Here is a 14,762-nt window from a genome sequence, read left to right on the forward strand (position 1 = left end):
TCTGCGGTACAGGAGAGGAGGAAGGCTCTGCGGTACAGGAGGAGGAGGCAGGCGCTGCGGTACAGGAGGAGGAGGAAGGCGCTGCGGTACAGGAGAGGAGGAAGGTTCTGCGGTACAGGAGGAGAGGAGGAAGGCTCTGCGGTACAGGAGGAGGAGGCAGGCGCTGCGGTACAGGAGAGGAGGAAGGCGCTGCGGTACAGGAGAGGAGGAAGGTTCTGCGGTACAGGAGGAGAGGAGGAAGGCTCTGCGGTACAGGAGGAGGAGGCAGGCGCTGCGGTACAGGAGAGGAGGAAGGCGCTGCGGTACAGGAGAGGAGGAAGGTTCTGCGGTACAGGAGAGGAGGAAGGTTCTGCGGTACAGGAAGAGGAGGAAGGTTCTGCGGTACAGGAAGAGGAGGAAGGTTCTGCGGTACAGGAAGAGGAGGAAGGTTCTGCGGTACAGGAAGAGGAGGAAGGTTCTGCGGTACAGGAAGAGGAGGAAGGTTCTGCGGTACAGGAAGAGGAGGAAGGTTCTGCGGTACAGGAGAGGAGGAAGGCGCTGCGGTACAGGAGAGGAGGAAGGCGCTGCGGTACAGGAGAGGAGGAAGGTTCTGCGGTACAGGAAGAGGCAGGCACTGCGGTACAGGAGAGGAGGAAGGTTCTGCGGTACAGGAAGAGGCAGGCGCTGCAGTACAGGAGAGGAGGAAGGTTCTGCGGTACAGGAAGAGGAGGAAGGTTCTGCGGTACAGGAAGAGGAGGAAGGTTCTGCGGTACAGGAAGAGGAGGAAGGTTCTGCGGTACAGGAAGAGGAGGAAGGTTCTGCGGTACAGGAGAGGAGGAAGGTTCTGCGGTACAGGAAGAGGAGGAAGGTTCTGCGGTACAGGAAGAGGAGGAAGGCGCTGCGGTACAGGAGAGGAGGAAGGTTCTGCGGTACAGGAAGAGGCAGGCACTGCGGTACAGGAGAGGAGGAAGGTTCTGCGGTACAGGAAGAGGCAGGCGCTGCAGTACAGGAGAGGAGGAAGGTTCTGCGGTACAGGAAGAGGAGGAAGGTTCTGCGGTACAGGAAGAGGAGGAAGGTTCTGCGGTACAGGAAGAGGAGGAAGGTTCTGCGGTACAGGAAGAGGAGGAAGGTTCTGCGGTACAGGAGAGGAGGAAGGTTCTGCGGTACAGGAAGAGGAGGAAGGTTCTGCGGTACAGGAAGAGGAGGAAGGTTCTGCGGTACAGGAAGAGGAGGAAGGTTCTGCGGTACAGGAAGAGGAGGAAGGTTCTGCGGTACAGGAAGAGGAGGAAGGTTCTGCGGTACAGGAAGAGGCAGGCTCTGCGGTACAGGAAGAGGCAGGCGCTGCGGTACAGGAGGAGGAAGGTTCTGCGGTACAGGAGAAGGAGGCAGGGGCTGCGGCACAGGAGGAGAGGAGGCGGCAGGGGCTGCGGCACAGGAGGAGAGGAGGCGGCAGGGGCTGCGGCACAGGAGGAGAGGAGGCGGCAGGGGCTGCGGCACAGGAGGAGAGGAGGCGGCAGGGGCTGCGGCACAGGAGGAGAGGAGGCGGCAGGGGCTGCGGCACAGGAGGAGAGGAGGCGGCAGGGGCTGCGGCACAGGAGGAGAGGAGGCGGCAGGGGCTGCGGCACAGGAGGAGAGGAGGCGGCAGGGGCTGCGGCACAGGAGGAGAGGAGGCGGCAGGGGCTGCGGCACAGGAGGAGAGGAGGCGGCAGGGGCTGCGGCACAGGAGGAGAGGAGGCGGCAGGGGCTGCGGCACAGGAGGAGAGGAGGCGGCAGGGGCTGCGGCACAGGAGGAGAGGAGGCGGCAGGGGCTGCGGCTGCGGCACAGGAGGAGAGGAGGCGGCAGGGGCTGCGGCTGCGGCACAGGAGGAGAGGAGGCGGCAGGGGCTGCGGCACAGGAGGAGAGGAGGCGGCAGGGACTGCGGCACAGGAGGAGAGGAGGCGGCAGGGGCTGCGGCACAGGAGGAGAGGAGGTACGAGCTGCGTTATAGAAGAACAGGCAGCAAGCGCTGGGGTACAGGAAGAGAAGCGTCAGGTTCTGCGGTACAGGAGGAGAGGCGGTATGAGCTCAGTTATAGGAGGACAGGCAGCAAGCACTACCTTACATAGCACTAGGTTTACGTGAGGCAAGGAGCAGCGAGTGCTCGAATACAAAACTAGAGATACAGCGAGCACTGGGTTACAGGAGGCGAGGGGCAGTGCACACTATGTATGAGACGCAGTGGGAGATACTAGAGTGAGAAAAGGAAAGTGATGAAGAAAAGGATGCTGACAAATTATCTCATATCACTGCATTTATTTAAAGGGACAAGAAACCCCAAATGTTTTCTCTTTCATGATTGAGATAGAGCATGCAATTTATTTATTTTTAATTTTTATTAGCTTATTAACAAAGAATACAATTAAAAAGACAAAGTGGTACAGACCACTATACAATTAAACACACAAGTCTATTTGTTCAATTCATATATACAAATTCAATACAACGAAGTAAGTGAGGAGCAGGGGTTATTCTTAAATATTCACTGTTAGAGGGGAGGAGGATATAGTGTTGCGCCACACCTTTCAAGTTCATCCTTTATCTCTCTTCTACTCATTTAGTTATTTTGTGTCCTATTATGTATGGGTAGCACCTAGGTTTGTTTTTGTTGTTTGTTTGTTTGTTTTTTATACAAGCCCTTCATAGATTTGATTTTGTGTTTCCTGGTTAAATGTTTTTATATAGTATTCCCATTTATTTAGAAATGCCGTCTTTCTCATTTTTGTATCACCTATAGCATCATATTTTTCTATTATTAGTTGCTGCCATACTTTTTTCTTAAGATTGGCTATCCCCTGGGTTTTCTTCTCTATCCATAATTTAGTAATTAGATTCCTTGCTAGTAGTATCACCATGGCTATATACATTTGGAATTTCCTGTGCTCTCCACTAGGGCTGTATAGGAGAAGAATTGTTTGTTTATCTACTTTAAAATTGGTTCCGATTGTTTTCGAAATCCAATATGCTATCCGATTCCAATATTGGATGATCCTTGGACATTCCCAGAAATAATGTATTAACCCCTTAATGACCACAATGTACCCTGTATGTCACTAGTCGTTAAGGTTTTTTTTCAGGACATAATAGCACAAGTCTAGCCAGAAAACGCTATTAATGCCCTCCCTCCAGCAGGCTTTGTGGAATAGAGCCGTCTCAACGCTGGTGGCAAGACCGCGCTATAAAATAACCACGTCCCAAAAAAAGGCCAGCGACATACAGGGTACGTCGCTGGTCCTTAAGGGGTTAAATCTGGGGATGGGAATGAACATTTTGGGCATGATGGCAATTCTCCCTTTATCCATTTATATCTTTTAGTCGTTATGTAGTCATTATGTACCATTCTATACTGAGATTCTCTTAGCTCACTTGCCTGTGTTTGTTTAGCTAGTTTCACACTATAGATTAATTGCTCTTTTAAATTATCAATACTAATGCCCCAGTTATTTTTCTACACTATTTTACTGCATTTATTTTCAGATGAGGTATAGGTATAGGTAGAGCATGCAATTTTAAACAACTTTCTAATTTACTTCATTCTCTTGATATCCTTTGCTGAAAGCATATCTAGATAGGCTCAGTAGCTGCCGATTGGTGGCTGCACATAGATGCCTTGGGTGCTTGGCTCACCCATGTGCATTGCTTTTTCTTCTGCAAAGGATATCTAAAGAATGAAGCAAATTAGATAATAGAAGTAAATTGGAATATTGTTTAAAATTGTATTCTCTGTCTGAATCATGACAGAAAAATGTTGGGTTAAGTGGCCCTTTAACTAAATTGTGTTGTGGCTGTCGTAGATAAACAACGTTAGTTAGAATCCAGTGTTCACCCCAGGATCTATCCACGCGGCTGATTTTACTAACCATTCGTCTCAAATTTAAGTAAATATTAAGTGAAAATTAGCTAATATTTTTTTCCAACATTTGATGCACAAATTATCATTAAATCAGTCTATGGTAAACTATGAAATTATTTTGTGCTTTGGATAGCTTAAGTAATATTTGTACACATACAATGTTATAATATTACTCTGTCCCACCAGGCTCGCCAACAAGTTCTGTGTAGGACACTGTAGTCAATACAAACGCTAAACTAGCAAATACTGCCTTTAGTAATAAATGTCTATACAAGAGTGACGTCAGTGCTTTTTCTTTTCTTCCCATTAGTTTATACTGAACACATACATATATATATATACACATATACATATACATACATATATATATATATATACACATATACATATATATATGTATGTATGTGTGCTATAAATTCCCAGCACTTTTTTGTTAAAAAGGATCCCCTGCAACCTAAACTTTATAGCCATTTCTGATTCCTCTTATGAAACTGACAGGAAGTCTGTGCTGTGCATTCCTCTGTCGTAGCCAACTGGCAACTGTCTCTCGCCCTTCAACTTCCAGCATGTTCCCCAGAGGGTAAGGAAGCCGCACGTGACAAAGACAGTTCCTATAAACATCACTTTACATGTGACATACAGCTGAATCAGTCACTCACCTGAGGTCTCTCAACTGTCTGCAATGTCTGAGCATCTCATACAGGGATGTAGTGTACTGCACTGCTCCCGTCGTACCCAGGTTTGCCAGGGAGAGCGAACGGAGCTGCTGGCATTTCACACCGATGCTGACAAGCCCAGACCCTTTGTGGATGGCAGGTAGCTGAGCTAGCGTTAGGCTTTTCAGAGAGCACAGTTGGCCGATAGCTAGAACCTCAGAGTCTCCCACATTCTGCGAGCGCTTGCAGCACGGGTGAGGGTTGCATATTGCTGGTTCATTTCTAGGCATTCCTGACAGGAAGTTAGAGCCAATTAATTCCAAGTGCTCTAGAAACTGAAATTCTTTCAGAAAGTTCCAAAACACGGAGGAGCACTTAGGAACATCTGAATCAAGTGGAGACTTGGGATAGATCTGGAGCCCAACTCTAACCTTCTTACCAAAACCAAGATTTGTAATGCTAGTAGCCGACTGTCCTGGCACAGTCTTATCTGTGATTATTGTGGTACTTGCTATGGCACACACTGGCACCGCTAGAGATCGCAAGTAGTGGAGTTGTGCTAGTATCTCACAGACGTGCTTCCCTGAGCTCTCAGAGCTGTGGTGATGTGCCGATGAAAGGTTCAAATGTGCTAGATTGGGGCAAGCAGTTATTATAGTTTCTAGAATGCTACTGTCAATATCATCCTCAGGCTTCCGGAACAACAAGTCTGGGCTCAGGCAATGCGGACAGCCACTGAGATTCAGGCTAACCAGGCTCCTACAGTCCCTCCCGCCATTTATAATCCTCTGAGTTAGCTGCCCTCCTGAGATATTACAGCGGCTAAAGCTGATGTAAGAAGGGTGGCTGAATTTCATGTGCTGGAGCAGGGAAGAGCTGTTCAGCCAGGATTTGGGCAGCTGGAAGGCCTCTAGAGATACGTTCCTGGCCATAGAGTCCAAAAGGTTTTTAGTTGCTCCACTCTCTGCCAGTGCCCCAGGGACAGAAATAAGGAAAGCTCGAAGATTCTCTGGGGTTCGGTCACTGAGGACAGCCAGGTACAATCTAAGCACCTCCTGGTTTATGGTGTCAGGTGCTAGCCGAGCGTAGAAAAGCCGCAGATTCTGGTAATGAGGTACATTACTTTCTCCTACCATTAGCTGCCCGGACAGCACTGTCCCCTCTCTCGTCGTCCTATTCAAAACCTCAAAGTAGAGAAGCAGCTTTTCAAGACTGGTGCAACAGGGAACCACCCCATAGGATGGTGTAAAAAGGGTCTGTTTTAGTTCCTGTACTCGGCTAAGTACAGCTTTGCACTCGCTACTTAACTGTGCGGCATCAAAGCCCACTTGAACATCAACAGCTAGAGAGCGCAGGTGCTGCAGATTTGAGAGCATCTTGGAGAGACGCAGGGATGTAAGGGAGCAGCCAGACAAGTCCAGTCTCACCAGCTTCTTGCACCGAGATACCATGTCTACAGTAGGAGAAGACATCCAATAACAACCACTCATGTCCAGCTCGCAGATCTCTCTCCCGACTTCCCTGAGAATCTGTTTCACATGAGCATCACTTGCCTGAAATACAAGAGAGCAGCAAAGGAGCAGAAATAAGAATTCACATTAGTGGCAGCTACAATACCCACTGATCATAAAACAGAACAACTGGCACCGAGAAAATGGAAAGAGTAAGAATTAGCTCTCGAGAGGCTCAGAGACGAGCAGATGACTAAATAAAACAGCCGTTATCAGGATGTGACTTACAGAAGTTCATTAAATGTGATATTGTAGCACTAAAGTCCAACAAACTCTCTTTCTAAATATGCATTTCATCCCCACAAAAAGGTTGGACAGAGTGCAGGTAATAATTAGCTCTGCGGTCAAGTCCTGCCCAGTATTTCCCACATGTTTTCTGCAGTAAATGTGAAAATGACATTCTCTGGTTTACAAAGTCACTTTAATAAAGGGAGAAAGGCCACAGGGGGTGTAATCTCCCTATATCTGGGTCAGTAAACTATTAAATACCACAAAGGATGCTGCACAGGATATGATAGGGTAGCCTACACTACACTCATAGAACAGCTGTACTTACCTGATACTGCTTGTGCAATGTCACCTGTTGCGTGAGGCTCTTGTCCAGACACAGACTGGCCAGCTTGCGGCACGTCCTCTTGACATTGAGTATACGGTCAGTGCTTGGGACAAAGCTGAGTATGTGCAGCAGGATTTCATCTGAGAAATCCGTAGGGTTAATGTGACATGTCTGCTCAGTGTCCTCTTCATTATGCTCCTGAAAGAGGACAACACAGGGAGAATCACAAGAAACGTCTTCCCATCTCTTGGGTGTCAATATTGACTCAGGACCCTTAGTAACATTGCAGTGCAAATCTGCAGTTATTTAACTGACATTTAAATAGGACGTTTTATTGTTTAGTACTAACAATACAGTGCACAGTGGTGTAGCTCTAGCAATAGACAACATTGTGTATGTGTAGATCAGAAGTATGCAGGTGACAGGAGGGGGCAGGTCACTGTGTGTGTGTGTGTGACAGGAGGGGGCAGGTCACTGTGTGTGTGTGTGTGACAGGAGGGGGCAGGTCACTGTGTGTGTGTGACAGGAGGGGGCAGGTTACTGTGTGTGTGTGTGTGACAGGAGGGGGCAGGTCACTGTGTGTGTGTGTGACAGGAGGGGGCAGGTCACTGTGTGTGTGTGTGTGACAGGAGGGGGCAGGTCACTGTGTGTGTGTGTGTGACAGGAGGGGGCAGGTCACTGTGTGTGTGTGTGTGACAGGAGGGGGCAGGTCACTGTGTGTGTGTGTGACAGGAGGGGGCAGGTTACTGTGTGTGTGTGTGTGACAGGAGGGGGCAGGTCACTGTGTGTGTGTGTGACAGGAGGGGGCAGGTCACTGTGTGTGTGTGTGTGACAGGAGGGGGCAGGTCACTGTGTGTGTGTGTGTGACAGGAGGGGGCAGGTCACTGTGTGTGTGTGTGTGTGTGTGACAGGAGGGGGCAGGTTACTGTGTGTGTGTGTGACAGGAGGGGGCAGGTCACTGTGTGTGTGTGTGTGTGTGTGTGTGTGTGACAGGAGGGGGCAGGTTACTGTGTGTGTGTGTGACAGGAGGGGGCAGGTCACTGTGTGTGTGTGTGTGTGTGTGTGTGTGTGTGACAGGAGGGGGCAGGTTACTGTGTGTGTGTGTGTGTGTGTGTGACAGGAGGGGGCAGGTCTGTGTGTGTGTGTGTGTGTGTGTGTGTGTGTGTGTGTGACAGGAGGGGGCAGGTCTGTGTGTGTGTGTGTGTGTGTGTGTGTGTGTGTGACAGGAGGGGGCAGGTCTGTGTGTGTGTGTGTGTGTGTGTGTGTATGTGTGTGACAGGAGGGGGCAGGTTACTGTGTGTGTGACAGGAGGGGGCAGGTCTGTGTGTGTGTATGTGTGTGACAGGAGGGGGCAGGTTACTGTGTGTGTGACAGGAGGGGGCAGGTCTGTGTGTGTGTGTGTGTGTGTGTGTGACAGGAGGGGGCAGGTTACTGTGTGTGTGTGTGTGACAGGAGGGGCAGGTCTGTGTGTGTGTGTGTGTGTGACAGGAGGGGGCAGGTCACTGTGTGTGTGTGTGTGACAGGAGGGGGCAGGTCACTGTGTGTGTGTGTGTGACAGGAGGGGGCAGGTCACTGTGTGTGTGTGTGACAGGAGGGGGCAGGTCTCTGTGTGTGTGTGTGACAGGAGGGGGCAGGTCTCTGTGTGTGTGTGTGACAGGAGGTGGCAGGTCACTGTGTGTGTGACAGGAGGGGGCAGGTCACTGTGTGTGTGTGTGTGTGACAGGAGGGGGCAGGTCACTGTGTGTGTGTGTGACAGGAGGGGGCAGGTCACTGTGTGTGTGTGACAGGAGGGGGCAGGTCACTGTGTGTGTGTGACAGGAGGGAGCAGGTTACTGTGTGTGTGTGTGTGTGTGTGTGTGTGTGTGTGACAGGAGGAGCAGGTCACTGCGTTTGTGTGTGACAGGAGGGGGCAGGTCACTGTGTGTGTGACAGGAGGAAGCAGGTCACTGTGTGTGTGTGACAGGAGGGAGCAAGTCACTGTGTGTGTGTGACAGGAGGGAGCAAGTCACTGTGTGTGTGTGACAGGAGGGAGCTGGTCACTGTGTGTGTGTGTGACAGGAGGGAGCTGGTCACTGTGTGTGTGACAGGAGGGAGCTGGTCACTGTGTGTGTGTGACAGGAGGGGGCAGGTCACTGTGTGTGTGTGACAGGAGGGGGCAGGTCACTGTGTGTGTATGTGTGTGTGACAGGAGGGGGCAGGTCTGTGTGTGTGTATGTGTGTGACAGGAGGGGGCAGGTTACTGTGTGTGTGACAGGAGGGGGCAGGTCTGTGTGTGTGTGTGTGTGTGACAGGAGGGGGCAGGTTACTGTGTGTGTGTGTGTGTGACAGGAGGGGCAGGTCTGTGTGTGTGTGTGTGTGTGTGTGACAGGAGGGGGCAGGTCACTGTGTGTGTGTGTGACAGGAGGGGGCAGGTCACTGTGTGTGTGTGTGACAGGAGGGGGCAGGTCACTGTGTGTGTGTGTGACAGGAGGGGGCAGGTCTCTGTGTGTGTGTGACAGGAGGTGGCAGGTCACTGTGTGTGTGTGACAGGAGGGGGCAGGTCACTGTGTGTGTGTGTGACAGGAGGGGGCAGGTCACTGTGTGTGTGTGTGTGTGTGACAGGAGGGGGCAGGTCACTGTGTGTGTGTGTGACAGGAGGGGGCAGGTCACTGTGTGTGTGTGACAGGAGGGGGCAGGTCACTGTGTGTGTGTGACAGGAGGGAGCAGGTTACTGTGTGTGTGTGTGTGTGTGTGTGTGTGTGACAGGAGGAGCAGGTCACTGCGTTTGTGTGTGACAGGAGGGGGCAGGTCACTGTGTGTGTGACAGGAGGAAGCAGGTCACTGTGTGTGTGTGACAGGAGGGAGCAAGTCACTGTGTGTGTGTGACAGGAGGGAGCAAGTCACTGTGTGTGTGTGACAGGAGGGAGCTGGTCACTGTGTGTGTGTGTGACAGGAGGGAGCTGGTCACTGTGTGTGTGACAGGAGGGAGCTGGTCACTGTGTGTGTGTGACAGGAGGGAGCAGGTCACTGTGTGTGTGTGACAGGAGGGGGCAGGTCACTGTGTGTGTGTGTGTGACAGGAGGGGGCAGGTCACTGTGTGTGTGTGACAGGAGGGGGCAGGTCACTGTGTGTGTGTGACAGGAGGGGGCAGGTCACTGTGTGTGTGTGACAGGAGGGAGCAGGTTACTGTGTGTGTGTGTGTGACAGGAGGAGCAGGTCACTGCGTTTGTGTGCGACAGGAGGGGGCAGGTCACTGTGTGTGTGACAGGAGGAAGCAGGTCACTGTGTGTGTGTGACAGGAGGGAGCAAGTCACTGTGTGTGTGTGACAGGAGGGAGCAAGTCACTGTGTGTGTGTGACAGGAGGGAGCTGGTCACTGTGTGTGTGACAGGAGGGAGCTGGTCACTGTGTGTGTGTGACAGGAGGGAGCAGGTCACTGTGTGTGTGTGACAGGAGGGGGCAGGTCACTGTGTGTGTGTGTGTGACAGGAGGGGGCAGGTCACTGTGTGTGTGTGTAACAGGAGGGGGCAGGTCACTGTGTGTGTGTGTGTGTGTGTGTGCGTGACAGGTGGGGGCAGGTCTGTGTGTGTGTGTGTGTGAAAGGAGGGGGCAGGTCACTGTGTGTGTGTGTGACAGGAGGGGGCAGGTCACTGTGTGTGTGTGACAGGAGGGGGCAGGTCACTGTGTGTGTGTGTGTGTGTGTGACAGGAGGGGGCAGGTCACTGTGTGTGTATGTGACAGGAGGGGGCAGGTCACTGTGTGTGTGTGTGTGTGAGTGAGAGAGACAGGAGGGGGCAGGTCACTGTGTGTGTGTGACAGGAGGGGGCAGGTCACTGTGTGTGTGACAGGAGGGGCAGGTCACTGTGTGTGTGTGTGACAGGAGGGAGCAGGTCACTGTGTGCGTGTGTGACAGGAGGGAGCAGGTCACTGTGTGCGTTTGTGACAGGAGGGGACAGGTCACTGTGTGCGTTTGTGACAGGAGGGGGCAGGTCACTGTGTGCGTTTGTGAAAGGAGGGGGCAGGTCACTGTGTGCGTGTGTGACAGGAGGGGGCAGATCACTGTGTGTGTGTGTGACAGGAGGGGGCAGGTCACTGTGTGTGTGTCTGACAGGAGGGGGCAGGTCACTGTGTGTGTGTGACAGGAGGGGGCAGATCACTGTGTGTGTGACAGGAGGGGGCAGATCACTGTGTGAGTGACAGGAGGGAGCAGGTCACCGTGAGTGTGTGACAGGCGGGGGCAGGTCACTTTGTGTGTGTGTGTGTGACAGGAGGGGATAGATCACTGTGTGAGTGACAGGAGGGAGCAGGTCACCGTGAGTGTATGACAGGAGGGAGCAGGTCACTGTGTGTGTGTGTGTGTGACAGGCGGGGGCAGGTCACTTTGTGTGTGTGTGTGTGACAGGAGGGGATAGATCACTGTGTGAGTGACAGGAGGGAGCAGGTCACCGTGAGTGTATGACAGGAGGGAGCAGGTCACTGTGTGTGTGTGTGACAGGCGGGGGCAGGTCACTTTGTGTGTGTGTGTGTGACAGGAGGGGGCAGGTCACTGTGTGTGTGTGTGACAGGTGGGAGCAGGTCACTGTGTGTGTGTGTGACAGGAGGGAGCAGGTCACTGTGTGTGTGTGACAGGTGGGAGCAGGTCACTGTGTGTGTGACAGGAGGGAGAAGGTCACTGTGTGTGTGACAGGAGGGAGAAGGTCACTGTGTGTGTGACAGGAGGGAGAAGGTCACTGTGTGCGTGTGTGACAAGCGGGGGCAGGTCACTGTGTGTGTGTGTGACAGGAGGGGGCAGGTCACTGTGTGTGTGTGTGACAGGAGGGAGCAGGCCACTGTGTGTGTGTGACATCAGGGGGCAGGTCACTGTGTGTGTGTGACATCAGGGGGCAGGTCACTGTGTGTGTGTGACATCAGGGGGCAGGTCACTGTGTGTGTGTGACATCAGGGGGCAGGTGTGTGTGTGTGACATCAGGGGGCAGGTGTGTGTGTGTGTGTGTGTGACAGGAGGGGGCAGGTCTGTGTGTGTGTGTGTGTATGTGACAGGAGGGAGCAGGCCACTGTGTGTGTGTGTGACAGGAGGGAGCAGGCCACTGTGTGTGTGTGTGTGTGTGTGTGTGTGAGTGACAGGCAGGGGCAGGTCACTGTGTGTGACAGGAGGGGGCAGGTCACTGTGTGTGTGTGACAGGAGGGGGCAGGTCACTGTGTGTGACAGGAGGGAGCAGGTCACTGTGTGTGCGTGTGACAGGAGGGAGCAGGTCACTGTGTGTGTGTGTGACAGGAAGGGGCAGGTCACTGTGTGTGTGTGACAGGAGGGGGCAGGTCACTGTGTGTGTGTGTGACAGGAGGGGGCAGGTCACTGTGTGTGTGACAGGAGGGGGCAGGTCACTGTGTGTGTGTGTGACAGGAGGGGGCAGGTCACTGTGTGTGTGTGTGACAGGAGGGGGCAGGTCACTGTGTGTGTGTGTGACAGGAGGGGGCAGGTCACTGTGTGTGTGTGACAGGAGGGGGCTGGTCAGTGTGTGTGTGTGTGACAGGAGGGGGCAGGTCACTGTGTGTGTGTGTGACAGGAGGGGGCAGGCCACTGTGTGTGTGTGACAGGAGGGAGCAGGTCACTGTGTGTGTGTGTGTGTGTGTGTGTGTGTCAGGCGGGGGCAGGTCACTGTGTGTGTGTGTGTGTGTGACAGGAGGGGGCAGGTCACTGTGTGTGTGTGTGTGTGACAGGAGGGGGCAGGCCACTGTGTGTGTGTGTGTGACAAGAGGGGGCAGGTCACTGTGTGTGTGTGACAAGAGGGGGCAGGTCACTGTGTGTGTGTGTGACAAGAGGGGGCAGGTCTGTGTGTGTGTGTGACAGGAGGCGGCAGGTCTGTGTGTGTATATATGTATGTATGTATGTGACAGGAGGGGGCAGGTCTGTGTGTGTTTATGTGACAGGAGGGGGCAGGTCTCTGTGTGTGTGTGTGTGTGTGTGTATGTGACAGGAGGGGGCAGGTCTGTGTGTGTGTGTGTGTGTGTGTGTGTGTGTGACAGGAGGGAGCAGGCCACTGTGTGTGTGTGTGACAAGAGGGGGCAGGTCACTGTGTGTGTGTGACAAGAGGGGGCAGGTCACTGTGTGTGTGTGTGTGTGTGTGACAAGAGGGGGCAGGTCTGTGTGTGTGTGTGTGTGTGACAAGAGGGGGCAGGTCTGTGTGTGTGTGTGTGTGTGTGACAGGAGGGAGCAGGCCACTGTGTGTGTGTGTGTGTGACAGGAGGGGGCAGATCACTGTGTGTGTGACAGGAGGGGATAGATCACTGTGTGAGTGACAGGAGGAAGCAGGTCACCGTGAGTGTGTGACAGGAGGGAGCAGGTCAATGTGTGTGTGTGTGTGTGTGACAGGAGGGGGCAGGTCTCTCTGTGTGTGTGTGTGTGTGTGTGTGTATGTGACAGGAGGGGGCAGGTCTCTCTGTGTGTGTGTGTGTGTGTGTGTGTGACAGGAGGGGGCAGGTCTCTGTGTGTGTGTGTGTGTGTGTGTGTATGACAGGAGGGGGCAGGTCTCTGTGTGTGTGTGTGTGTGTGTGTGTATGACAGGAGGGGGCAGGTCTCTGTGTGTGTGTGTGTGTGTGTGTGTATGACAGGAGGGGGCAGGTCTCTGTGTGTGTGTGTGTGTGTGTGTGTGTGTGTGTGTGTGTGTGTATGACAGGAGGGGGCAGGTCTCTGTGTGTGTGTGTGTGTGTGTAACAGGAGGGGGCAGGTCTGTGTGTGTGTGTGTGTGTGTGTGTGTGTATGTGACAGGAGGGGGCAGGTCTCTGTGTGTGTGTGTGTGTGTGTGTGTGTGTATGTGACAGGAGGGGGCAGGTCTCTGTGTGTGTGTGTGTGTGTGTGTGTGTGTATGTGACAGGAGGGGGCAGGTCTCTGTGTGTGTGTGTGTGTGTGTGTGTGTATGTGACAGGAGGGGGCAGGTCTCTGTGTGTGTGTGTGTGTGTGTGTGTGTGTGTGTGTATGTGACAGGAGGGGGCAGGTCTCTGTGTGTGTGTGTGTGTGTATGTGACAGGAGGGGGCAGGTCTGTGTGTGTGTGTATGTGACAGGAGGGGGCAGGTCTGTGTGTGTGTGTGTGTGTGTATGTGACAGGAGGGGGCAGGTCTCTGTGTGTGTGTGTGTGTGTGTGTGTGTGTGTGTATGTGACAGGAGGGGGCAGGTCTCTGTGTGTGTGTGTGTGTGTGTGTGTGTGTGTGTATGTATGTGACAGGAGGGGGCAGGTCTGTGTGTGTGTGTGTGTGTGTGTGTGTGTATGTGACAGGAGGGGGCAGGTCTCTGTGTGTGTGTGTGTGTGTGTGTGTATGTGTGTGTATGTATGTGACAGGAGGGGGCAGGTCTCTGTGTGTGTGTGTGTGTGTGTGTATGTATGTGACAGGAGGGGGCAGGTCTCTGTGTGTGTGTGTGTGTGTGTGTATGTATGTGACAGGAGGGGGCAGGTCTGTGTGTGTGTGTGTGTGTGTGTGTGTATGTATGTGACAGGAGGGGGCAGGTCTCTGTGTGTGTGTGTGTGTGTGTGTGTATGTATGTGACAGGAGGGGGCAGGTCTCTGTGTGTGTGTGTGTGTATGTGACAGGAGGGGGCAGGTCTCTGTGTGTGTGTGTGTGTGTGTGTGTGTGTATGTATGTGACAGGAGGGGGCAGGTCTCTGTGTGTGTGTGTGTGTATGTGACAGGAGGGGGCAGGTCTGTGTGTGTGTGTGTGTGTGTGTGTGTGTATGTGACAGGAGGGGGCAGGTCTCTGTGTGTGTGTGTGTGTGTGTGTGTGTGTATGTGACAGGAGGGGGCAGGTCTCTGTGTGTGTGTGTGTGTGTGTGTGTATGTGACAGGAGGGGGCAGGTCTCTGTGTGTGTGTGTGTGTGTGTGTGTGTATGTGACAGGAGGGGGCAGGTCTCTGTGTGTGTGTGTGTGTGTGTGTGTGTGTGTGTATGTGACAGGAGGGGGCAGGTCTCTGTGTGTGTGTGTGTGTGTATGTGACAGGAGGGGGCAGGTCTGTGTGTGTGTGTATGTGACAGGAGGGGGCAGGTCTGTGTGTGTGTGTGTGTGTGTGTGTGTATGTGACAGGAGGGGGCAGGTCTCTGTGTGTGTGTGTGTGTGTGTGTGTGTGTGTATGTGACAGGAGGGGGCAGGTCTCTGTGTGTGTGTGTGTGTGTGTGTGTGTGTATGTATGTGACAGGAGGGGGCAG

At 53.0% G+C, this 14,762-nt stretch overlaps 1 protein-coding gene across 1 annotated transcript in view; it reads right to left on the bottom strand.

The window, feature by feature from the left end:
• Positions 1–14,762, bottom strand: part of FBXL18 (F-box and leucine rich repeat protein 18) — a 36,644-nt gene that overhangs the window by 519 nt on the left and 21,363 nt on the right. The window contains exons 3-4 of the mRNA XM_053695207.1: positions 6,593–6,790; positions 4,529–6,078 (exon numbers count right to left, since the gene is read on the bottom strand). Coding sequence (XP_053551182.1) covers positions 4,529–6,078; positions 6,593–6,790 — 1,748 coding nt within the window. The remainder of the gene's footprint in view (positions 1–4,528; positions 6,079–6,592; positions 6,791–14,762) is intronic.

Source organism: Bombina bombina, chromosome 11, assembly GCF_027579735.1.
Source record: "Bombina bombina isolate aBomBom1 chromosome 11, aBomBom1.pri, whole genome shotgun sequence".
Taxonomy (NCBI): Eukaryota; Metazoa; Chordata; class Amphibia; order Anura; family Bombinatoridae; genus Bombina; species Bombina bombina.